Source organism: Struthio camelus, chromosome 22 (assembly GCF_040807025.1).
Source record: "Struthio camelus isolate bStrCam1 chromosome 22, bStrCam1.hap1, whole genome shotgun sequence".
Classification (NCBI taxonomy): domain Eukaryota; kingdom Metazoa; phylum Chordata; class Aves; order Struthioniformes; family Struthionidae; genus Struthio; species Struthio camelus.
Genome location: NC_090963.1, coordinates 3158315 through 3181161, shown reverse-complemented (window position 1 = coordinate 3181161; position 22847 = coordinate 3158315). Strand labels below are relative to the sequence as shown.

Genomic DNA, 22847 nt, shown 5'->3' with positions numbered 1-22847 from the left:
GGGCCGGGCTGTGCTCGGCGCTGCAGGCGCGGCGGGCGGCGCCGGGGCGGCTGCCGCTGGAGGGGTGATAAGGGGCCGCGGGCGGTGGGCAGGCTTGAAGCGGCTCACGCCTTCCTCCTCCTCCTCCTCCTCCTCCTCCTCCTCCACCGCCGCCGCCGCCGCCGCCGCCTGACGTCAGCCGCGGGTCTCGCTCAGTCGCGGGCAGCGAGCATGGCTGGGGGGCGGCGGGCGGCCGCGCTCGCCCTGCGCTGGGGCTGCTGCCTGCTGCTCTGCTGCGGTGAGTGGGGCCGGGGGCGCGGGGGGGCTGGGGGCGGCTCGACCCGGCCCGGCCCGGCCCGGCTCGGGCGCACCTGCGGCCGTGCGGGGGCAGCGGAGCCGCCGCAGCTGCGGGCGTGCGCGGCTCGCTGCCCCGGGCCGAGGGGCCCCTTCTCCTTCCCTTTCTTCTCCTTTTCACAAGCCCCCCCTGCGCGGGGTCCCGAGCCGCTCGGGGGGGGGGGGGGGCGGCGGAGCTGGCGAGGGGGGCCGGGAACGCTAAAAATAAAATCGGGCGCCGGGCTGGGAGCCGCCGGTGCCGCGGCGGGGCTGGCGCTAGCCCGGGCGCTGCTCGGCGGGGCGGCGTGCCGCTGGTCCGCTCCACTTACTGGGAAGCATCTACCGCTTTCCTTCTAACGGGGTGTGCGTGTGTGGTTCCCCCCCTCCCCGCCCTGCGCAGTGTGTTTCTTTTGGCTTTTTGCACTTTCCTTTTTTAATCCTCTTTCCAGTCGATTTTTTCCCCGTGTTGGAGGGGGAGGGCGGGGGGAGTGTTTCCTGCCCCGGCCCAGGGAGCTGACCCGGGGCGCTGGCTGCTCCCACCTCCCCGACGCCCTGTCCCTGCACGGCCACGCTGCGGCGGTGGCCCCGGGCGCGGGGGAAGCCCGCCCTGGCTGGCCGGGCGCTCGCACCGCAGGAGGGCTCGGTGGCCGAGCCAAAGGCAGCCGGCCTCCACCTCCCCAGCCCGAGCTGGGATCCCCTTCCTCAGCAGCACATGTGCCGAGCACCGCGGTTATTGGTTGGCCGCGCTGGGCTGTTTGCGAGCCCAGCCACGCTGAAAGGCTTGATGCATCCCAGAAGCTCGAGGGGCTGCCGCCAAGCCGTTCCCAGGCGGGCCGAGGGGCTCGCTGCGCTGCCCCAGGGCCCTGACCTCCCCGGGGCCACGCCGGATGGGGCCGCCAACCCTTGGCAGCGGCAGGACCAGTGTAAGGGCTGCGCTTGCCATCCCGACCCCTTCTCCGCTGGGATCTGTGGCTGTTTGAGTGCTCTCTGTGCCTGTCTGCCCCTGGCTGGGGGGGCTGTGAGCCCTGCCCATTCCCGCTGCGGATGGCTAGGGCCTGGCTGGGTGCTGGGGTTTGCTTTGGGGGGCGTGGGGTGCCGTTTCCCGCAGTGCTGAGCCTGGCTGGAGTTGCCTTGGCTCCGTCCCTGTTCCTCCACCCAGGTGAGGGCTGGGCTGGGACGGAGGGTGACCAAGGCTCGCTGGGGACGAGCGGGCGCTGGCTGCGGGGCTGCTCGCCGCAGGGCTGCGGGCTGGGGCTCTGCACCCCCTGTTCCCTCCCTGCGAGAGGAAGGAGGGGTACAGGTGGTCCTGCTGTGAGTCGGGAGCTGGGGCGTTCCCGCTCGCGGAGCGGTGTAGATGCAGGGCTGCATTGCCAGGGCAGGGGAGGACAGCATGTGTGCATCTGCTGGGGTCAGGCAGGATCTGGCCGTGGCTGGTTTCCCCAAGTGAGGAACAGAAACCTATGGAAACCTTAAGCATCCCGCTTGCGGCTCCTGACCCCCGGTGTGCCCCTCCGCTAGCTGCTCTGTGCTGTGGGCTCTGGGGCCCGGCGGGGCGGGCAGCGGGCGCAGCCGTGCTCCCCGCCGGCTCCTGCAAGCAGGCGCCAGGCTGCTCGCACACCTCGACTCGGCGGGAGGCGGCGGAGGGGCTGTGCCGCTCCCCACCCCCTTCCCCAGCTCTAAAAGCAAATCTTTGTTCTTGTGAAGCTCTGGCTGCTGGCCGGCTGTCTCCGAGCCAGATGGAAAGGCACAGGGGCTCTCCTCCCTTCCCTGCTTGCTTGCTGCAGACGTCCTCTCCAGATCTTTAGGTCTCCCGCTGGAGCCGTGCCAGGTGCCTGGGGTGCACAGCGCAGGCTGGAGCTCAGCTCCGCTCCCCACGCAGCCGCCGGGTCTCCGGCCCTGCCCCAGCTCCCCGCAGCTCTGCTGGGCGCAAGGAGGGTCACCTCGCCCCCAAAGCCCGCTATCCTGGGGCGCCTGCGCCCCGCACGTCTCCGGCCTGCCCGCGAGCGTGGAGCAGTGACCGCGGGGCAGCCCCAGCCCCAGGGCTGCGGGAAGGCCCTCGCAGCCCCGGCGGGCGGCGCTCGCAGCGTCGCTGCGGGGTGGGCGCTCCTTCCAGCCCCTTGCCTGCCCTGGCAGGGCTGGTGCCTGGCTGAGCCCTTCACCCTTGTATCCGGCCTGCCCCGAAGGAGCTGGGGCAGCGGCCCTCGTGCCGGGCAGGGTGGGGCCTGCAGCATGCTTGTCCACCTCCGCAAGGGCACTGGATGGGCAGCAGGGGCTCGTGCCTCGTGCCAGCCCCAGATGCCTGCCATTCCCCAGCTGTGAGCTCACGCTCCCGGCCGCGTCGCCGCCAGGACAAGGGCTCTCGTGTCGAGCGGGTCAGCTGCGGCAGCCAGCGGCTCTCCCTCTCTTGGGGTCCCATGCTGAAGGGCTAAAAGCCTGCAAGGGGCACAGCCTGGCCTGGCTCCTTGCAGCGCGGAGGCGCTGGGGCTCAGGGGCGGGTGCGGGGAGAGCAGCTCGGGGCGCAGCCTGCATCTGGCTCCCCAAACTTGCCTGGGTCTGGGGGTGCCTGGCTGGGCCCAGCAGGCAGTGCAGGTTATGCAGGTGGGGAGGTGCCTCCGGTGCAAAGCTGTTTTTCCACATGCTCTCGGTCCAAATTCCTGACCCCGGTGGGCGCTTATCTCTCGAACTTTCACCTATTTTTCCAGCGCCTCCTTTCCTGCGCGGTGCTTTGCTTGTCCCTCTTTGCTCAGCGCCGACGAGGCTGCGCCCATAAAACGGGCGAGGGCCGGGAGCCGGCCGGCGGGGTGTCCGGCTATGGCTAGTGGCGTGAGCTGGGGGCCTGTGCTGAGGCCCTGCCTCCGAAAAGCCCGTCGCAGCCCACGGGTGTTTTGTGGGTGCAGCGCTGCCCCTCGAAGCCGTGCTGTGCCTGCCGTGGGAAGCTCGGGGCTGTCACGCAGCGGCGCTATCGGGGGAGCTGTTGACACAGCTGGTTTCCTCCAGCCCGCTCGTCCCCAGTTCCCGTACCTGGCCTGGGCGGCGGGTACTGAGCCGGCTGGCCGCGTTGCTGGGCTCGCTGCTGCTGGGGCACAGACCGCCGTGCCAGCCCGGCGCTCGCAGACCCCCCCCTCCACCTTTGCTTGGCCGCTACGGTGGCCCCCGACCGCTCCGGCGGGAGGCGACAGCGTTCCCAGCGCTCGCTCCGCCTCGGCGCGGCCGAGCCCCTGCCTCTGCCCCCCCAGCCCACCGGGAAGCTGCTCTGTCCCCCGTCCCGGATCGATAGCCATTACGTTCCTCTGCCGCTCTGGAGCGTGGCCAGGCGCTCCATTACTGCCGCGGGGGAGCAGGCGGGCGGGCAGCGAGGGCGGATGCGGGCCGCGCCGCGCACCGGCAAGAGCGGGTCCTGCGGTGGGCAGCGGGGCCGCAGCGAGGGGGTGACCTTGGGCATGCCGCAGGGCTGGAGGCGAAGGCACCGCTCCCGGGCCCTCGGTTCCCAGCCGGGTTGCAGGGTCGGAGGAGGGGGGACGGCGGGGGGCAGCAGCGCCGGCGGTGCGTGCGTGGCGGTGGGGGCCGGTGGTGTGACAGCTCCCCGGCGTGCCTGCCGCCGTGCAGGAGGAAAGGGCGCAGCCCGGCTGGGGCACCTCTCCTCTGCCGCTGGCCTGCGTGCCCCGTCTTGCCGTCGGGGAACATAGCGCCTCGTTCGTGCCTGAGCTCGTGGGCCGCCGCAGGGGCTGCGCGGGGTGACGTCAGGCGTTCGGTCCCGGGCCGCGGGAAGGTGCAGCCTTTGGGCTGCTGCCTCGCGCCTCCGGCACCCGTCCCCTTCCCCGAGCTCTGCTGAGCTCCCTGGGCATCTCCTCGCGGGACGCCCAGGGCCGGTGAGGTCCGTTGCGCCCGTCTGGGGCGATAACTCGGACTGGGGGCTGAGCAGGGATCAGCACCGCTCCGGGCTCGCGTTGAGACCAGCTGGCGGAGAGGTTGTGCCCAGCCTGCCTGCTTGCCTGGTGGGCCGGGCGGGCGCAGCCCCTTCCTCGTACCCGTCCCTGGGCAGGGGCAACGCGCCGGTGGGATTTGGTGGTTAGTGGGATACACTGCTGGTTAGGTGCGTGGGGAGGGCAGGCCAGAGGGGCCTGTTTCTGGGGAAGGGACACACGGTCCCGGCTGCCTGGGGACGCTTGCGCGGGGGCTTCCCTGTGCTCTCCCAGCCCCCTGATGGGCTCTGCCCCACAGCTGTGGCCAGCAAGCTGGAGGTTTCCATGCCGGCGGTGGTCAAAGTGTCCTTTGGGGACACAGCCAGGATCGAGTGCAACTTCGTCATCCCTGGAAACGGTTCCTACACCTACATTAACTGGTCCTACGTGAGTACCCGCCCCGGGGGGAGAGCGGCGGGCGCCGGGGGCTCTCGGCCGGGCCGCCTGCTCAGCCCGGCCGCGGGTCCTGGCCTTGCAGATCGACCGCCAAGGCCTGATGAAGCTGTGCTCCGTGGTGAACGGCAAGCTCCTGGAGGAGGCCGCGGACTACAAGGGGCGGCTGTCGGTGGGCCAGGACAACGCCCTCTCCATCAGCCGCATCACCCTGCAGGACGCCACCACCTTCGTGTGCCAGGTCAGCGTGGACCCCCACGGCACCGGCGAGAACCACACCGAGCTCCTCGTCTACAGTGAGTGCCGGGGCGGCAGCGGCCGCGCTTCCCGCGGGGCCCGTCCCATCCCACCTAACGCTTGCGGGGCGGCTGCTCTTTCCAGAAATCCCTGAGGCCCCCGAGATCATGGCCAGCACGAGCGGCATCTCTGTGCACAGCAGCGACCTCCCGCAGGTGAGGCGAGGCCCCGTGCCGGGTGACAGCGGGGTGGGGGGGGTCCTGGCCGCGATGGGCTCCCCTCTCCCTCTGCCGGGGGTCCCAAGCCCTGCGCCGTGCCCAAGGCGCTCTCTGCCGCCGCAGATCGCCTCGTGCGTGAGCAGGAACAGCTACCCGGCCCCCAACATCACCTGGCACAAGAACGGGGAGCAGCTGCACATGGAGGAGAACAGTGAGTTGGGGACAGGGACGGGGTACCGTGTCTCTACCCGCTGTCTGCTCAGGTGCAGCCCGCCGAGAGAGGGGCCGGGGCGCTTGCGCTAGCTGGGGGCTCGCGGCAGGCAGGCTGGCTGCAGCCTCGCGCCCCTAAGCGACCCCCTCCTCGCCCCCCTACGGCCTGGGAACAGCCGCTCTCTCTCCCCTGCAGAGGTGAAAATCCTGGGGACGGTGACCCGCGAGTCCAGCTTGCTGTACACGGTGAACAGCAACCTCTTCGCCCACGTCACCCGGGAGGACCGCAACTCCCTCTACTACTGCACGGTGCACTACTGGCTGTGGGGGCAGAGCCACACCGTGGAGTCGCGGCGTGTCAACGTCACCGTCTTCTGTGAGTCCGGGGCTCGGGGGCCGGGGCCGGGCCGGCGCGCAGCGGCCCCGCAGCGCCGACCCTCCCTGCTCCCTCCTCCCCCAGACCCCACGCAGAACCTGATGCTGCAGGTCTCGCCGTCCCCGGCGCTGGTGAAGGAGGGGGACGACGTGAAGATGGTCTGTGAGGCCGACGGGAACCCAGCGCCCGTCTTCAGCTTCTACAAGAGAGGGGTGAGGCTGGAGGGGAAGCAGAGACCTCTTCTCTTTGCAGACATCTCATGTGCTGTCTGTCCCTTGTCCCCTGCCCAGAGGGCACCAGGGAGCAGGATGCGGAGCCTGGGATGGAGGGTGCCTGCCTGGGGCTAACAGCAGTGCTTTCCGCCCTGCGCTTGCAGCTGCAGGACAGCTGGCAGGACCTGACGTCGCTAGCGGACACCAACAGCGGGGTGCTGAACCTGCAGGATGTAACGAGGAGCAGCAGTGGCCTGTATAGGTGCCAGACCCTCGACCTGGATGATATGAGACAGCTGGAGAAAGATGTGGAGCTTGTTGTGAACTGTAAGGCGAGGGGGGAACGGCACCTTACAGATCTCACGGCGGGTACCCAGCCCTCCTGCTTACCCTACCCCGATCTCCACCCCTCCCCTAGATATTGAAGGGGTCAGCGTCAAGATGGAGCCGTCCTCACCCCTTTGGGAAGGGGACAGCGTGAAGCTGAGCTGCAACGCCGACAGCCCTGTGGCCCTCGACTTCCAGTGGAGGGATGCAAGGGTGAGCAAGCGTTTGGGCACCGTCAGGTTTGGCCTGGCAAGCCTTGCTTTCACAGCAGGCTGGCCGGAGCTAGGAGCTTGCTCCGTCCCTCCAGAGAGGCTGAGGGTGGGATCCCTCTTTGCATGCACCTGTGGTGTCCATTTTTGCCTGCTGTCCGCCTCCTCTTCACCTCTGGGCCAGCACTCCAGGGAGATCCTGTGCTCGCAAGCTCCCTTGCTGTGTGTGGAGGGAGGGCTGAGGGTCTCTGGGATGCCCACAGAGCCCCGGGAGGGGGGGGCAAGGGGCCGTACTCAGGGCTGACTGCTGTGGGGCCTCTCCCCCTTGCAGGGCAGGAAGGTTGCAGAGGGGAAACAACTTCTCCTGAGCAACCTCACCTTCGAAACCTCCAGCAACTTCAGCTGCAAGGTGTCTGCGCACAGCGTGCCCGGGCTGGAGAAGAGCAAGCAGGTGGCTGTGGCTGTCCAGGGTAAGAGCTGGCGCGTGCATGGGTGTGCAGCCCCCCAGGGCGAGCCCTGTCGCCCCCGTGAGCCGTCGGTGCTGACGTGCCCGCCCCGCAGGGGAGCCGCGGATCGTGTCCATCAGCTCACCGCTCTACGTGCGGCAGGACGAGGTGGTGAACCTGACCTGCAAGGCCATCGCTTTCCCCCGGGCCTCCGTGCAGTGGAACATCAACGGGACGGTGAGAGCTGGGGATGGGCCGTGGCCTCTCCGAGGGGTCATGAGCTGTCCCGGGCGCTGAATCCTTCGCTCCTTCCCCTCTGTTGCAGGCTCACGAGTACGTGGAGAATCAGCACGTCACCAGCAACCTGACAGTGCGTGTGGACCACAACCTGCTGCAAGCAGGAGCCATGTGCAGGGTCTCCAATGCGCTGGGCACCAGTGAGAAGCACATCCAACTGCTCGGTGAGTCTCCGCACTTCCCTCTGCCTGCCCGGTTCTGGGAGCCTGGAGAAGGATTAGTGCCCTTTGCACGGGCACCGATGCGTGCTGCCCTGTCAGGGGCCGCCACGCGCCCGGCGTGGCTGAGCTCCGTCTCTCTCCCCCCCTCACTGCCGTACCAGTGGAGACCATCAGAAAAGGTCAGACTCCGCGCTGTGCCGGGTGCATGCATCCTTCAGCCCAGGTCTGATGGAAGTGTGCCATCGACAGGAGTCATACTTGCATCTTGTCATGGGAAGGAGCCTTGTCCGCTGGCTCTTGTGCTGCGCGTGTCGTTTCTCCTCTCTCCCTGCTAAGCAGAGTGGGAAACGGAGACTCCGTCTCTGCTTTTTTTTACACAGTGGTGTAAAAACTGCCTGCTTGCCCTCAGCCTGTAGCTCAGCAGGGCCAGCGAGCATGGCTTCCTGCAGCCCGGCCCCTCTGGGCCAGGAAGCGAAGGGATGGCCTGGGGCCTTGCCAGAAACCCCTGTGAGCCGTGCCCCACGAGCATGCAGCGGGGTGGCCGATAGACGCAGAAAGGCAAGCATGGCTGTGCAGGAGCTGCCCTACCAGAGCACTTCTGTACCACCACCTGCGTCCCGCAGGGAGCAGAGTCCAGGAGCATCCCCCCGGTGCTTTTTTGGCAGGGGTGGGGGGGGGGGAGTGCCCTTTCCTTGTCCCCAAGGAGGGGCAGCTATAAAGAAGCTGGGGAGCATCCGTTTGGGACACGCACTAACCTCCTCCTCTCCTGTTGTGTTCAGATCGCAAGACACCAGAGAGCAAAGGCATCATCATCGTGGCCATCATTGTCTGCATCCTCGTGGTGGCTGTGCTGGGGTCTATCATCTACTTCTTGCACAAGAAAGGCAAGATCTCGTGTGGCCGCGCTGGGAAACAGGACATGTAAGCACTGCCTCCCGCCCTGCTAGGGGGCTCTCGGGGCCGGAGGTGCTCGTCATCGCTCACGCTTCCCATCTCATCGCATCCGCCGCTCCCTGCCCCGACGGGGTGGGAGGCAGCAGGGCAGCACCTCGGGGGGGCACCGCGCTGGGGTTTCGGCAGCACCTGGAGCTTCCCGCAGCCTGGGGGGGGTCCACGCGGCTCTCCCTTTCTGCGCAGGGCGATGATGAGGAGAACAGCAGAGCATTAGAGCAGCGGAGGGCTGGGCACCCCCAGATTTCGCCCGAGCTGGAGTCCCGTTCGCCCCAGCCTTCCTCTGCCCCCGGCCCTGCTCCAGAGCATCCCCGAGATGGAGCTGCAGGGCTTGGCCTTGCTCAGCTGGCCCTGTGCCCTCCCTGGTATCTCGAACGTGTCTCAAAACTGTCACCTCCCTCCCCTAGCACAAAGCCAGAGGCACGTAAAGACAAGATTGTAGTTGACGTTAAGTCAGATAAACTTTCCGAAGAGGCGGGGCTCCTGCAGGGTACCAACGGCGAGAAGAGACCTGCCGCTGACCAGGTAGGACAGACCGACGTGCAGTGCCCTTCGCCGGGGCCGCTCCGCGGGCTGGGAGCGGAGGTGAGGAGCGCAGAGGGGCTGCGTCGAGGTAACGCTTTTCTCCTCTCGGCAAGCTCCTGTCCCAGCGCTCCCTACCCTGCATGGGCCTTCATCATCCATCCTCAGTGCTTAAGTGGGTCTGTGGAGGCGGGAAGGGAGGCGACCGAGTCGCTGCCCTCTGCTCCGAGGGGTTAGGGCAGCCCTCCCCTGTGCTCCCCGCCGGCCCCCGGCACCTCCTTGGAGTACGGTGACCGTTTCCCACCCATCTTGACGCCGCCTCCTCCAGCGCGCCCGGACGCATGAGCTGGGCTCTCCGGGGTCCCCTGGGAGCAGGGAGCTGTAGGAGCATCACCTGGCCAGGAGCAAGAGCAGAGGGGGCAGGAACAGGCGGTACCGGTGCCTACGGTATTGGTGCGTGACTGTCACCGTGCCCAGGCAGGGCTTTCCACACCAGCTCCTCCTGCCGAGCCGCAGGACGTGGCAGCGGAGCCACCTGCGTTTATTTGCCTTCAGCCCAGCGCTAGGCGAGCGCCGGCTGCCTGCCGTGGCTCTCCCGCTCGCAGCCCCAGGGCTAGTGCTCAGCTGGCAGCCGGTGCGCGGGGCCGGTGGCGCTCCCCGTAGCACTGCCGCCTGTCACACAGATACCTGCGGTAGAGGCCCTGTCTTTCTCCTCACTTCTAACTGCTTTTTATTCCCCCCACCCCCCCCCCTTTTTTTTTTTTTTTGGTTGGTGGACTGAAGAGCGAGAAATACATCGATCTGAGAAAGTAGAGAGAGGAATCCACAAAGTGCTTTCTTCCTTCAAACCTTTCCTGCTCCTGGATTGCCTTGTCCCATCCCCGCTCCAGCGCCTGGGGCGCACGGCCAGAGATGTTTCCCGCAGCGCAGCGCTGAGCCCGCGACGCGCGGAGCAACACCTCCCTGACCGACTGTGCGTCACCTCCACCGACGGCTTGCAGGTTGTTGACTTAGCAGCAGCAGCGACCTTGGATTCACTTACTGCCACAGAGAAGTCGACAGCGATGTTTGTTAGAAAGAAATATCCCATTAAGCTACCCAATGGAAGGATTTGAGCCTTTGTCAGGAAACCTGTTCTGTACAAGTGTGGGAAGGTGGTGGTTGGTGGTGTTTTTTTTTTTTTGGATGCATTTTTTTTTTTCTAACCCCAAACGTGCTCAGAAAAGCTGGCTAGGTTTCGCTTTTACTCAGCGCTCCCCTTGGGAGGGCCCGCTCACCTTAGCTGTAGCAGCGTGCAGGTAAGTTGTGAAGCATGCCGGCAGGGCGAGTGACAGCCGGGTTTGCCCGGCCGCCTCGAGGAGGCGGGAGTGGTGTTAGTTCTCCGCTTTTCCTGCGGACGGGTCTCGTCCGGCCGGTGTAGCCCAGCCCGCCCTGGCGGTGCTGCGCAGGCAGGGAGCCCCGCCGGGGCAGCTGCGGTCCTGCTGGCAGCGAGCGACGGGCAGGAGGAGGAGGAGGACAGGGCTTCGGAGCTGCTGCGCACGTACCCAAGCGCGCACGCTTGACCGTCAAGGCTGCAGTTTCGGCGTTTGTAACGTCGCCTCGCTTGCTGAGGGGGAGGGCGTCCCTTTCCCCGCGGCCTCAGGAACTGGCTCGCTTCTCGGGAGGCTGCCCAGCTGCTGGGAGCAGTGGGGCCTGGAGCCCCCTCCGGCCCCCAAATTTCAAACCGAGGAACGTTAGGCCAGGACTAGCCAGTGATGTCTCAGGTTTTCTTGTGCTGAAAAATATCAGTCCCCAGTCAACTTGGTGCATTTTTGTGCTTCAGTGGCACCCCTGGTCCCACAGCCGTGCCGGTGGTACAGGACCTGCATCGTGGAGAAGGGAAAGTGGCAGACAGCCTGCCTCTAGCTTACACTGCTGTGGCTCTGTCCCCCTCCCTGTCCTGCAGACGTGGCTTTTCCTCCTCAAAGCGTCAGCCCCCCCCCCCCACCCCTTTCCTCTCCGTCCCATACTCCTAGTGCTACCCTGCCCCCCCCCCCCCCAGCTCTTCAGCCTGGGGCCTTGGGTTAACCCTGGGCACAAGGAGAAACGTCCCCAGCGTGCACCCCCCCCCCCCCCCAGCTGCTTCTGCTGTTAGCAAGGAGCTGTGCAGCAGCCAGGCAACCCACTCGGTGACAAGGGGTGAGCTATACTCGTGAGCTAGAAGTGTTGTTGAAGCAAAAGCTTTGGTTTATATATATATATTTTTGTTGGTTTGTGTGTAAATTTCAAGAAGTTTTTTCTGATATTTGCAAGTTTTTTTTTTTTATATATATATATATATATATAAAATGTGAAAAATGAAGTAAAAAGTTCAAAGGCTGGTTTTGAATTTGTTTGTGTTAACAGCAATGCAGCACAGCTGGCAAGAGCACTGTGCCTCCCCTTTCCCTTCTAAATTTTTAGGTTACCTTCCCCAGGAGCAGGTTATTAAGGAGGGTGGCAAGGTGCAGACTCCCACCTTTAGGTTTGCTTTCACCGCAGCATGACTTTTGCGTAGGAAATGGCCCTTTCCTTCCTGGACTAGCGTGAATAAGTTGGTATCCTATGGCCTTTAAGCCAACACTCATTCATTCATTCAGCTCCCTGCTTCCGCCAGGCAATGGGCACTTGGAAGACTTGGATGAAATTCACAGTAAGCGAGACGCAGGCTGCGCGAGCCGAACGCGAGCCGCTCTCAGCGCGGTGTCCCAGGTAGGCTGCGGCGGGACGTGCTTTCCCCAGCACGGCTTTGACTGGGGAGCAGCCCTTCGCTTCCTGGATAATACCAGCAGAAGAGCGTTGGCTTAACATCATTTTTCACCACTAGGTAGGACATGAAAATTATTCTAATCATCGATAGTTGATAAATCTGCTAGCAGCTGATGGCGAATTCTATTAGTAGATACTAACAGGTATTACTAGGTAGTAATAGCTAATAATAGGTACTGACAGATAATACTAAAAGTAGAGAGTTGTGTTAAGTTTCTAATAGATATTATCAATCAATTCCAATTGTATTATTAATACAAACTATAAATAGTAATAATGCTGTCTTCTAGTAGTTATTTGTGTCTGTATTAGATGATGGTATTAACATATAATCTGTTAGTATCCATCAGTCTAGTATTGTATTACTAGTGGCTACAGATACTAAGATCACTGTATTACTAGCTACTATAAATTGTATTAATAGAATTATTAGTAATTACTATCATTTAATAAATTTATTGTCTAATATTATAGATACTAATAGATGTTAATAGGTAATTCTCCTGAAACAATGACCTTTTAGAAGCTCTTCAGTAATTCTATAATTGTGATTATTTATAATCTACTGGAATCTTTTACTATCTAGTATAAATACTAGTAACAAATAATAAATAATAATCTAATATTAGATTCCAGTAGTTCATAAGATTGTATTACCAACTAGTACAGATAGTAATAGCCTCTAATGGATAATTGTATTTCCAGCTAGTACTGATACTAGCTGGACTACTGAACTAGTAACTGAGAATCTCATTAAAATATTGTAACAATTCATGGGATATAATTGTATTAATAGCTCCTATTTGTATTTACTATCTACAGTAGCTAGTACTATTTGCAATTATTCATTAGATTATTATATGCTATAATAGAATTATCTATTAAATAACATAATATCTGTAAGATTCTCATAGTTGATAAAACATCATCAGCTACTACAGATACTAACAAGTCATTCTAATGATGAATTCTACTCTAATAGAAAATTGCATTAATAGTTATTATCTAATAACAGAATCTAAAGAATTATATATTAACAAATTGCACTGATAGTTATCTATAGTAGCTATTTTAATTTATTAGCAGTTATTAATATTTATAGAAGTTTGCACAGTTTATTATTAGATTCCAATAGCTTATAGAAGAAATTTGAACTATCAGCTACTATAGATACACCTATGGATACTTGCTAATTCTGTTACTAGGTTCTGATAGATATAATATAGCTTATAATAATAGCTATGATAGGATGTAGGTTGTAATAGATAGCTATATTACTCCCTGTATGGATACTAACATAGCATTCTGTACTCTAGAACTGTACATGGATAATTCTAGCATTGCTAGTAACACAGTCATCTTACAATCTAATAGATACTAAGGATCTATAACAGATAATTGTAACAATAGCTACTACGGAGACTAGTAGTTACTCATGGCAATTCTGTTTTTAGAAGTGAATCCAATAATAAAATCAAATATATAATAATAGCTGTAACTGCAATATTCTATTCTAACAATAGAATCTAAGGATAGAATTATGAACTAGTAGCAACTGGGTGTTACAGGAGCTATTATAAATACTAATAGATATTAGATGCTATAGAAGAGATGAAGATTTTTCTTTTTCTACTATAAACTTCATTCATAAGTAGATTGTGATTAAATACAATCTATTAGAACCTAAAACAGTAGTGTAACTAGCTATGACGGAATCTATTAATAAATTTTTTTTTTATTATTGGTTACTCATATTCAGGGATGTAATGCATAATAGGTGTATCTATGGTAGTTATTAGTATAATTACTAACAGACTAAGCTGTTTAATAGTTTCCATCATTAGAAGGTATGAAAGGGCAGTACATAACTGTACCAACAGCTAAGAGAGAATGATAAATACTAACATATATAATTCTGTTAAGGTACGTCACTATTAAAACTAAGAGGTATATTACAATATTTAGACTCTTACTTGTTAGAATCTAGCACATAATAGAGTCGAGTCTATAGAGAGAGTCGAGTCTGAGCTCTGATTGCAAAAGTTGTTACTTATTTTTGACCGTGTTTGACTCTATGCATAGACATTCCTGTCGCTGTCTGCTGTAGACTGTGTTTTCCTGCCCTTCATCTAGTAGTACTCTTATCTGTTATGTCCAGAACCACTCCAACCGTTCTAAGTTAGCTGTAGTTGTGAAGCATGCCCATTGCCCCCCAGCCACAAATGTCACACCCAGACACTCTGGACACGACGTCTGAGGTTGTCTCCTGCGCACAATTCTTCTTCCAGGACTCCCAGAAGCAACACAATACACACCGTATGCTACAACAAAGGAAATTTTATTTAAAAATAAAACTTTGTTTTGTTTTTTTATTGACACAGGTGAATGACATCCCAAACAAAGAAGCTCTTAGTGGGCAGCATACAGGAATGGAAACAATTAATAAATAACATTAGTATAACCTCTAAACATTAACAAGGCATTTGCAAACCAAATGAGGACTTTAACCCAAGTGAACCTTAAAGCTCAGCTACTCTCTGTAAGAATATTTACCTTCTGTTTTTTTCTTATTCTTTACAGATCTGAAAGGATTAAATACTGCTATTATCTTTTTATATTAATGACACTATTATACTTTTTAAAATATTTTGTGAAAAATCTCAATATTTTTAACACTGACATTATACAAATTGGTATTCATCGTTCAAGAGAAGTAACAACTTTCCTCCCCCACCATCAATTTCAAAAAAAAGATTTTTTTTTTTATCAGGAACTTGAAAAATCAGAGTAGGGAATGAGGACACCTACTTTTTAATGTGGCACCTTTAAAAAAGGGCCCTGGGCGTTGCATTTTTTTCTTGCTCAACTGAAAAGGACGTTTACAGTAATGACCCTGCCTCAGGATTAGCTACAGTAATACAATCAGTCTAGTGCAGGAAGCAACGTGCTGTACCCCAAACCCACCTGGCTCCCCCAGAATTAGGGCTCAGTGAGGGGCATGCAGAAAAGCTGTTTATAGAGAAAGCAAATCCACTGCTACCCACAACAGGCACTGAATGCCGAAATCTGTAGCGTTTGCAGAGAGAGACACACAAGGCTAGTGCAGCAGGCAAATGTTACCACGCTCGTAGCCAGATATGTCTCATTTCGGATGCCCATTCCGCTAGGGTGGCAATGACCACACTAAGTCAGCCAGAAACCCTGTTCAAGACAGATGGTAGGTGCCTGCTTTCTATAGCTACCCGCTGCTCATCGTGCGGAGACGCGCACTGAGCCCAAAGATTTTGTGCCGGGCTCTTCCTGTACCGAGTATTTTCTGCTTCCTTTGGGTCCTGGGGTGACAGGTAGGGGGAAAAAACAGCATTTGTGTAACCAGAACTCTGATTCCGTTACAAGCAAAAACCAATCCTGTGCCTCCAATTCTACTGTCTTCAAACCAAGCTTAATACAGCACCAGTCCAGCCAAGTCACTATCAGTAACAGGTAAAGTAGAAAACCTCCACAGTTCAACTGCTACAAAGTACAGCGTCACAGGTGAAGTGACAATTGCCCGTCTCCTCTCTCGCCCCTTCCAAAGCAGTCGCACGCTCAAAGGCATTTTTACAGCTCGTCCAGTTGGGCCTCTTCCTCTTCACAGGGATGCTCCCATCCAGCCTCGAGATGCAGCGGTCCCTTAAGAAAGGCACTAGACATTTGGAGTTTTGTTCTTTTCTAAAGTAACGTTACACAGGTAACTTTTCCAGAATAAACACCAAGGAGGTCGGGGGGGGGGGGGAGTGGGGGGAAGAGGCCTAAATCTTGGGCTCACCTTTCTAAAAGAAAAACGGTGAAGAAAAGGCACTGTAAAGTGCCTGATGGACTTCACAGAGCACAGCCAGAGGACACGGTCAGGGCTCCGCTGACTTCAGTGACGCTAACAAACGCTCACACGTCCAAGGAGGAGGAAGTGAGATTTGCGTTTCTTAAATCATTTGAGACGCAAACAGCGCACAGAAAGGACACATGCAGAAAAACCAGAAACACGCGCCACAACGATTGCGCTCTAACCTCTCAGCTGGAACAGTGTCCATGGCGCTGTCCCCTGGCACATGAACCCCAAAGACGGGCCTGTAAAACCTCTGCTAGGCACGTTTTAATTTAGCACTACAACAAAGTCGTAACAACGGGCTCGCGTTGGACAGGTCGCTGCAACTTTGACCACGTACACCGTGGCAAGACAAGAGTTAAGGCTTTCTAGCCACTTGAGCTTGGCTCTGGCTCAGCCCTGGCAGCAGCAGCCCTGCCTGGGTGAAAAAGCCAGCCGCACGCCACATTTAAACACACTTTCACTGAGTTTACACTGCAAGTCGGAACCGAACTGGCTCCAAAAACAACACGGAGCAAGTGGCACGACTGGAGAACGTACAAAAACGAGAGAAATAAAACAGTAGCGCTCCCTCGCAGAATGGTTTTTTTTTTCCTTGTTCTCCAGCACGAAGCCAGGAAGTAACTCCAATGTGCCAGGACAGTTTAGCCAGGCTCACAACTGTAACATGCAGCTATACTAAGAGAACAACCAGAACTGCCCCACGCACCTGCCGCAGCAGCTCCAGTGCCGGGCTCGCTTCTCCAGAAGCTCCCCAGACACACCTACCACGGCTGCCGGGAACGCCTGGCAGAGCGTTTCGCATGTCACACAAAAAACAGGACTGAATCACGATACCACTGGCCATTGCACGCGTGGGCAGAGGAAAAAAAAGAACAGCTCTTCTTCCCGGCGCGCGATACACACTGACCTCACCGTCTCTGCAACCAACACCTTCAGCAACGGCCGTCCTCGCTCTCCGCCGCTGCGGCGAGCCGTGCCCACTGACATAAATCTCACCGTGTGCCGCATTGGCAAGTTTCAGCCCTGGCCCCAAAATAGCAGCAGGGCTGATGGCTTGCAAGCGCTGCACCTAAGACGGGAGCTCTCCTTACAGTTTCTGTCCTCATGCCCTTCCTTTCTCTAGTGCAGAAAACGTTATGAGACAGTTTCTGCTTTTAAACCGTCTGAATCCCACTGCAGCGACTTGTAAGGCTGTTGATTTACAGTGAAATTTATATTCCACAAAAAAAAATGAACATTTTATGCTTTGTTCCCTCTGCTAACACTTGTTAAGTCCTCTCTGCCAATTGCAAGCTGTTTATCTGAGATCTGGGACAGGCTACTGGAGTCTTTAAAAGGCTAAACTTCATCCAACTGCCACAAGCACTCCAATAAATATTTCAAGCTGCAACCCTTTGCCTAGTCACTACTGCTGCCCTTAGAGGGATGCAAATAATCTGTGACATACTCTGAAAGGCTAACAGCCACTCAGTGTGCACAGGACACTGTCCATCTGTCAGGCTGTGATCTATGTATCCCTACTTGATTTAAATCCTCTCAAAGGGAGCCACACACTTGTCACATATCAAGCATTTAAGAATGGAGTAAGTAGTTGAGTACACAAGTCAGTTTTTTTCCAAGTAACAGTTCAGTACTGACTTTTAAAGCTCAGTGTGATTCTTTTAAAACAGATCTGAGGAAATTCTCTGTTTATAACACAAGCTCTGGTAATTCCTTGGAGTAATGGAAATGGAAAGAAGAGCCCCCATGTAGTTTTGATAGCCATGCAGAGAACTGTTGCTTTTTTTTTTTTTTAACTGCAAAGCAGATAAGATATCAACAAACAAATACATCAGCTGCATCTACCAATTCCACAAAACAGTCTGACACAAAGACAACTTGCTCCCACAAAAGCTCTCTAAAGGAGGTGATGGAATGCACGTGAAGGCCACTAGTCTGCGACAGCCACCATGCAGTTAAGATAAATAAAACATCATATTTACCAGATGCACCATTCCTAGAGAAAGAGTGCATGGGAGCGTCTAGCGACGGCTGCTCGAGTCCAGCAGGGCCGCAATCAAGTCTGAGCACTGAAGCACGAAACGCGCTGGGCTAAAAGGATAAGCAGCAGCCAGTTCTTTGCTCTCACTCTAATCCTTCCTTCCCACCCTCTCCCACCCCTCGAAAACACACACAACTTTCAGTGTCTCTGGCTCCCTGGAATCCCATGCTGCCAGCACTGCCAGCAAGAGGACACATAGTGAGAGAAATCCAACTCCCAGCGCTGCCAAGATTAAAATACCTGACAGAAGCTAGTCGCACTGTCTCCAGGCAAAAAGGGAGGACTTAAATCATAAGCAATAAATGCTATTATTACAGGTAAGAGGGAAACGTCGTGGCAAACAGGAAGCAATCAAAAGATTTCTTCCAAGGTTTCCCCTTTATTCCCAGCAGAAAGTCACCTCTCATAAAAAGCCTGAGCCAAACACACAGCAGCGAACAGGTCCGAACCTAGTACCATGAACCACAGGACACACCACATCGACCTGGAGACTTTTTTTTTTTTTTCTCAGAGCATTCACTTAGAATTCACAGCACAAAACACTCCCCCCAGCCTCCAGGGCATCAGCTCTGGGATCGCTTGTTGTGATACCTTTCTCTGCCAACACCCCGGAAATAAATCTGTTCTCTCAAACAAGAGGTAGGGGGAAGGGACTCCAAGACATACACTGTATAAAACACCAATCTGCTCCATTTCATTCCACTGCTTTGAAATCTGGAACCACAAAAACCTGATAACTGATTCTCTTAAGAGGCAGGGTTGACTTCAGCACGAAGTCTCTAAAGGAGCCCCCTTCCCCTTGGGTGCGTAGCTGGGCTATGGCTGCCCAGGCAGTTGATCTACAGAAGTTCTAGGTGTGGAGGCAATGTGCTATGTGGCCACATGTGCAGGGGAGGAAATGGAAACAAACTCCCGGAGAATATTCTTGGCCATTTCAATATTGTTATGTGCAATGACCAGCGCTTTCTGAATGTCCTGATATGAGTAGCCTTGGCTCATTAAATTCTCGATCTCACTGGAGAGTTGCAGTGATGCACTGGTCCCACTGTTGCCTCCACCTGGCTGGCAGCCCCCTGCTTTCCGCTCAGAATTTATTCTCCGTGGTAGTGGCTTCGGTGGCCTTTCTGGAACTTGAGAGCCATCTGAAAAACCTGGAAGGAGAAAACAAATGCATCACATCAAAAAAAGGCATGTGATTCTTGCCTTGAGTAAAGCAGGGACGGCATTAGACTGATAACCGGGGCTTCAAAACCATGCCACTGAAAGCGATGGTACTTTCTCCAGCCAGCGTATCCTCCCGTGCAATGGTACGGATTAGCCTGGCTTCTCCTCTAGTGCGCAAAAATGGCTATGCAGATTCATTAATTGATTAGAAGGCCACATCAGGCTTGCTTATTAAAATAAGAGTATGTAAACAGAAAAATTTGGGCAAGGACGTATGCACGTGTGGGAACAGAGCTCAGATATCAACTTTGGTTGAGGAGCAGAGATCTGCTGGGGAAAAACTGACACAGAGAATACGCAACAGTCTTTACCACATTTTCCCTCTAGAATCAGAGAGTTTAAACCAGCCAGGTGCTGCTCTTTCCACACACAACTGATGCTCACGCTGCTGTGTGCTAAGGGAGCACACAGACAAACCAAATCTATTTTTTATCAGGAGCTCTCCAGCAACTGAATTATGTTCTCAGAAGGGTCTGCTTCTCTTCCTCTGCCAGCCCACCAGCACACCAGGCCTGCCTACAAGAGCTCCTGCTGAAGATCATCCTACCTAATGGCTGTCAGCTATGGCAGATCTCTAAGCTCAGCCTCTTCAGCCTTTCCTCTTAATCATTCAGATGTGTTACTTGCCAGTAGCCACATCATGTACCACTCCCAGGGACATATAAAGATCAGCTGAGAAACCAAACCAGACATCAAACACTCCAAGGCTTTAACTAACACCTTGGAAAGAAAACTCACCGCTTCAGATGTCCTTCCACTTTCTAATGCAATGTCTCCTGACTATCTTTTAGCTCTAACCTCCTATATCATTGTAGAAAACATTTGTTCTCACTTTTGAAATCACAAGAAACTTTTCTGCGTGAATGTTTTATCTGCCTTCTGAGGAAACTCCTCAGAGTACTCAACGCAGAGTTTTCTAGCAGTTGAACTGGTGCACAACATACAAATCTCTAAGACTAAGAATGTCCAAACAATCCCTTTTTAAGGGTGAGCGCTGCAGTGCCGGTCAGAAAAAAAGCAGTCATCATGGAGGCGTTCGGAAAAACTTGTACCAAAAGCACTAAGATAGAGAAAGCTCCTCAGCAAACAAATCCATTGAAGCTTCCTCACCAACCACAATGCAGTTCAACTCATTAGTCGCCAAAGTACAAGCTGCTTACACATAAAGAGCCTTTTGTACAACTGAGAAAAAGGACTACCCCCTTCTTTCCCTCAAATTGTCTTTTGAAATAGCTGTTTCAGCTTGAACCGGATCAAATTTCAGAGACCATGGGTCAGTTTTAAAGAGCAACTACTAGCACAGCTTTTTGGGTAAGTGATTAAGAAACTAAATTGTATGGCACAATGGAAGAGAACACAGTACTGCCAGAAAGTATCCCACAGTAGCCAGCCTTGCTTAACACCAGAATCCCACAACAGCCAATATACAACATTTCAGAAAGCTGCAAACGCTTCCCCCAGCAGTAACAATCACCACTACCGCAGCATTTTTCATTAGCAGATCTCCTAACCCTACAAAGCAGGACAATAGCTCTGTGCTCATTTCAGGGCACTAGAAACAAAGAAAGGTCAATGAGTAAGCTTGGCAACTCATTCAGGAGCAGGATGTGAGGTCTCTTTGCCCCTTTTTATCCCTGCCAGCCCTGTTCTACAGACACCGTGAGAGACAGAGAAAGTGGGGCAGGGAGGAGTGGCAAAAGCTAACAAACTCCGTTGCTCCTCTCTGAGCTGAACAAGGACAAGCTCAGGGAAAGGGAGCTGGCGGAGCGCTGGGGCAAGTGGTCTTGGGTCCAGGAGGCTCTGCCTCCTGCCTACCTCCAGAAAGATGAAACTCACTCCTCTTACTCGGCAAATTGCCAGAGAGTTCAGACACGCTCAAAGTCCCTCGACAGGAAAGAGCTTCAGTGCTTCCTTCAGAGCCACTGGGCAGTTGTAGGGAATAAGTCAAGCATTATTCAGAAAGGCTCTCAGAGAGACAAGGCTTTGGTTTTCCCCTGGAGAATGTGCCTCAGAGCCAGAAGGACAGGATGTCCTCTACTCCCTGGGGACAAAAAGCTGACCTTGGAGAGCCACTAGGTCCCTGCTCAAAGGAACCAGCAGCATCAAAAAGGGCGCGTGTGCCATCTGCTGGCAATAACTGCACTCGAGACTAAGCCAAGCCAGAAGCAGAGCAGGGCCACTCATCTCAGCTTTTACTAGTACAGTGATAAACAGTAATATTCTGAAGGTCTCTTTCAAGCCCTGGTACAAAACATATCCTAAGCCCTGCATAGTGGCTTAAGGCATAACCTTTAAGCTGAGCAGAGGTTTTGCTGACTGTGATTTAGACGTGATTTGCTAACTCAGTGATTTAAAAGATCAAAACAGTACATTCCGACTTGTAAACCAAATCTAACGCGTAAGAACCAGCGTAATTCTGCATTGTAAAAGCTATGATACAGCCTGTGAGTCAGTGATGGAAAAATTTCAAACGTGCATAGCAAACCATTGGTAACCACTACACTATCTTGAGTATGGATGTTCTCTCACCTGTTACAGGGTCGTTTTCCAAAGACATTCGGCTGAAGGCAGGCGTGGCATTGGAGATATCAGAGAGCGTGCGACGAGCAATAGCAACTGGTAGCGGTGGCCTGGGGATATCATAGCCATCTTCTTCATTTTCTGACTCTTCAGGGCCATTGCTGGCAGTGGCTGCTGCCAGATCCCCTTCATCTAGAAGAAGAGGCACATTCCAAGCTCTGGGACTGAACAGAGGGTCTGTCCCTCAAGGCATACTCTGTGTTGCCCTGTAGTCCACAAACATTGGCAGGACACAGAATTATGGCTGTGCTGCCAAACCCCCAAAATTCAGAGGAAGCTCTTTCCAGAAGGTAAGGAATTAAACTGCCCTAGAATTAGATTAAAAATGCTTATGATAGATGTCAGTTGACAACTGCTGCAGCTGCTCACAGCAGCTAAGCCCAGAAAACCAAATCTTCCTAACAGCAATTTTTTACACAACTGCTGAATATTTTTACAGTTCATTCCAACTAGGCTTCTCAGCAACATCCCCACACACAGTTTGCAGTACACAGAACCAAATGTTTCCACATACATCCTAGCTATTCTAACAGCAAAAGCAAGTAAGGTTTCATTTAGTTGGGCTTTTTTTTAGCACACCCACTCACCAGAAGCATTGACAGTCTCGAAAGCAGAGGACGCCGCTTGGGAGTGAATGTTGTACATTGCCTCGTACGTACAGCCATCCGTTTGCTGGTCACACTCTAACGCTCTGAGGGAGAGAATGCACATTTCCTTTCAGGCAAGCGACAGCGTTCAACCATCACCTAGACTCTGTGCCTGAGATTCTGCACCCATCCCTGCTCCAAAATGAAATCAGCACTGTTTTGTGCGAGAATATTTGCTCCTGTGAACGCTCTAATATTGTCTACTGTAATATAGCGGATCAGCTCGAAAGAGTTCTGATACCACCTGAAAGCAACCTTTTAATGTAATTTTGGCTTTCAGTGGCTGCCCCTGCCGTCAAAGGACTACCAGCAGAAAGAGGTGGGAGTGGTTATGTGAATCCTTTAATGACTATAAAAAGGTTCTGCACGAGAGCAGTACCTGCAATTCATTTACAGTTTGCTATGTTAGCCTAAATCTGGGGAGTATCAGTGGGGGAAGTCAGCAAACAGAGCAAGCAAAATCTCCACCCTAGTAAACAAATGCGCTTCCCTGGAGGCATAAAAACAGAGCATAAAAACAGAATCTCACCGTAAACTCTGAGTCATTTCCAAAGGCATTTTGAGCTCTGTTTTTTGTACAGCAGGACCTGAAGGGACCACAGGCAGAGAGGATGGTGACATGTATTCAGTGTCTTCGTCGCTTTCCGACTGTTCCCCAGGTGGCAGTTTCGGTACAGGCAGTGGTCTGGAGGCAGAAGGAACAAGATAGAAACACTAGAAAAACATTTACGCCAAATCTAATTAATATCACAGTGGCCTTTCAAATGCACAGTTGAAGAAATAAGCAGTCATTGTAAAACTGATTCTCTCTAGAGAAAGAACCTGGCTTTCAGGATTCTCAGCAGCCCAGCTGCAAGGTCACCCTGG

General features: G+C 54.6%; 2 protein-coding genes across 5 annotated transcripts in view; one reads left to right on the top strand and one right to left on the bottom strand.

Moving 5' to 3' along the window:
- Nucleotides 1-4: 4 nt before the first annotated feature.
- On the top strand, nt 5-11201 carry MCAM (melanoma cell adhesion molecule). 3 transcript variants are annotated; one of them, XM_068917010.1, is made up of 15 exons: nt 5-277; nt 4534-4661; nt 4753-4963; nt 5049-5119; nt 5246-5333; nt 5529-5708; nt 5793-5920; nt 6085-6247; nt 6339-6460; nt 6788-6926; nt 7018-7139; nt 7228-7363; nt 8140-8281; nt 8719-8836; nt 9617-11201. In XM_068917010.1, exons 1-15 carry the CDS (start codon nt 211-213, stop codon nt 9644-9646), a joined length of 1845 nt encoding a protein of 614 aa, XP_068773111.1. In that variant the 5' UTR covers nt 5-210; the 3' UTR covers nt 9647-11201. The 3 variants fall into 3 exon arrangements, with proteins under 3 accessions (XP_068773111.1, XP_068773110.1, XP_068773112.1); XM_068917009.1 differs by lacking the exon at nt 9617-11201 and having other exon boundaries at nt 8719-9194; XM_068917011.1 differs by lacking the exon at nt 8719-8836 and having other exon boundaries at nt 55-277.
- A 2736-nt stretch (nt 11202-13937) lies between these two features.
- The window catches only part of CBL (Cbl proto-oncogene), a 45998-nt gene continuing 37088 nt past the window's right edge, over nt 13938-22847 (bottom strand). For both annotated transcript variants that reach the window (XM_068917007.1, XM_068917008.1), the window contains 4 exons: nt 22510-22665; nt 21921-22024; nt 21283-21465; nt 13938-18680 (listed from right to left, as the gene is read on the bottom strand). In XM_068917007.1, coding sequence (XP_068773108.1) covers nt 18400-18680; nt 21283-21465; nt 21921-22024; nt 22510-22665 — 724 coding nt within the window. In that variant the 3' untranslated portion in view covers nt 13938-18399. The remainder of the gene's footprint in view (nt 18681-21282; nt 21466-21920; nt 22025-22509; nt 22666-22847) is intronic.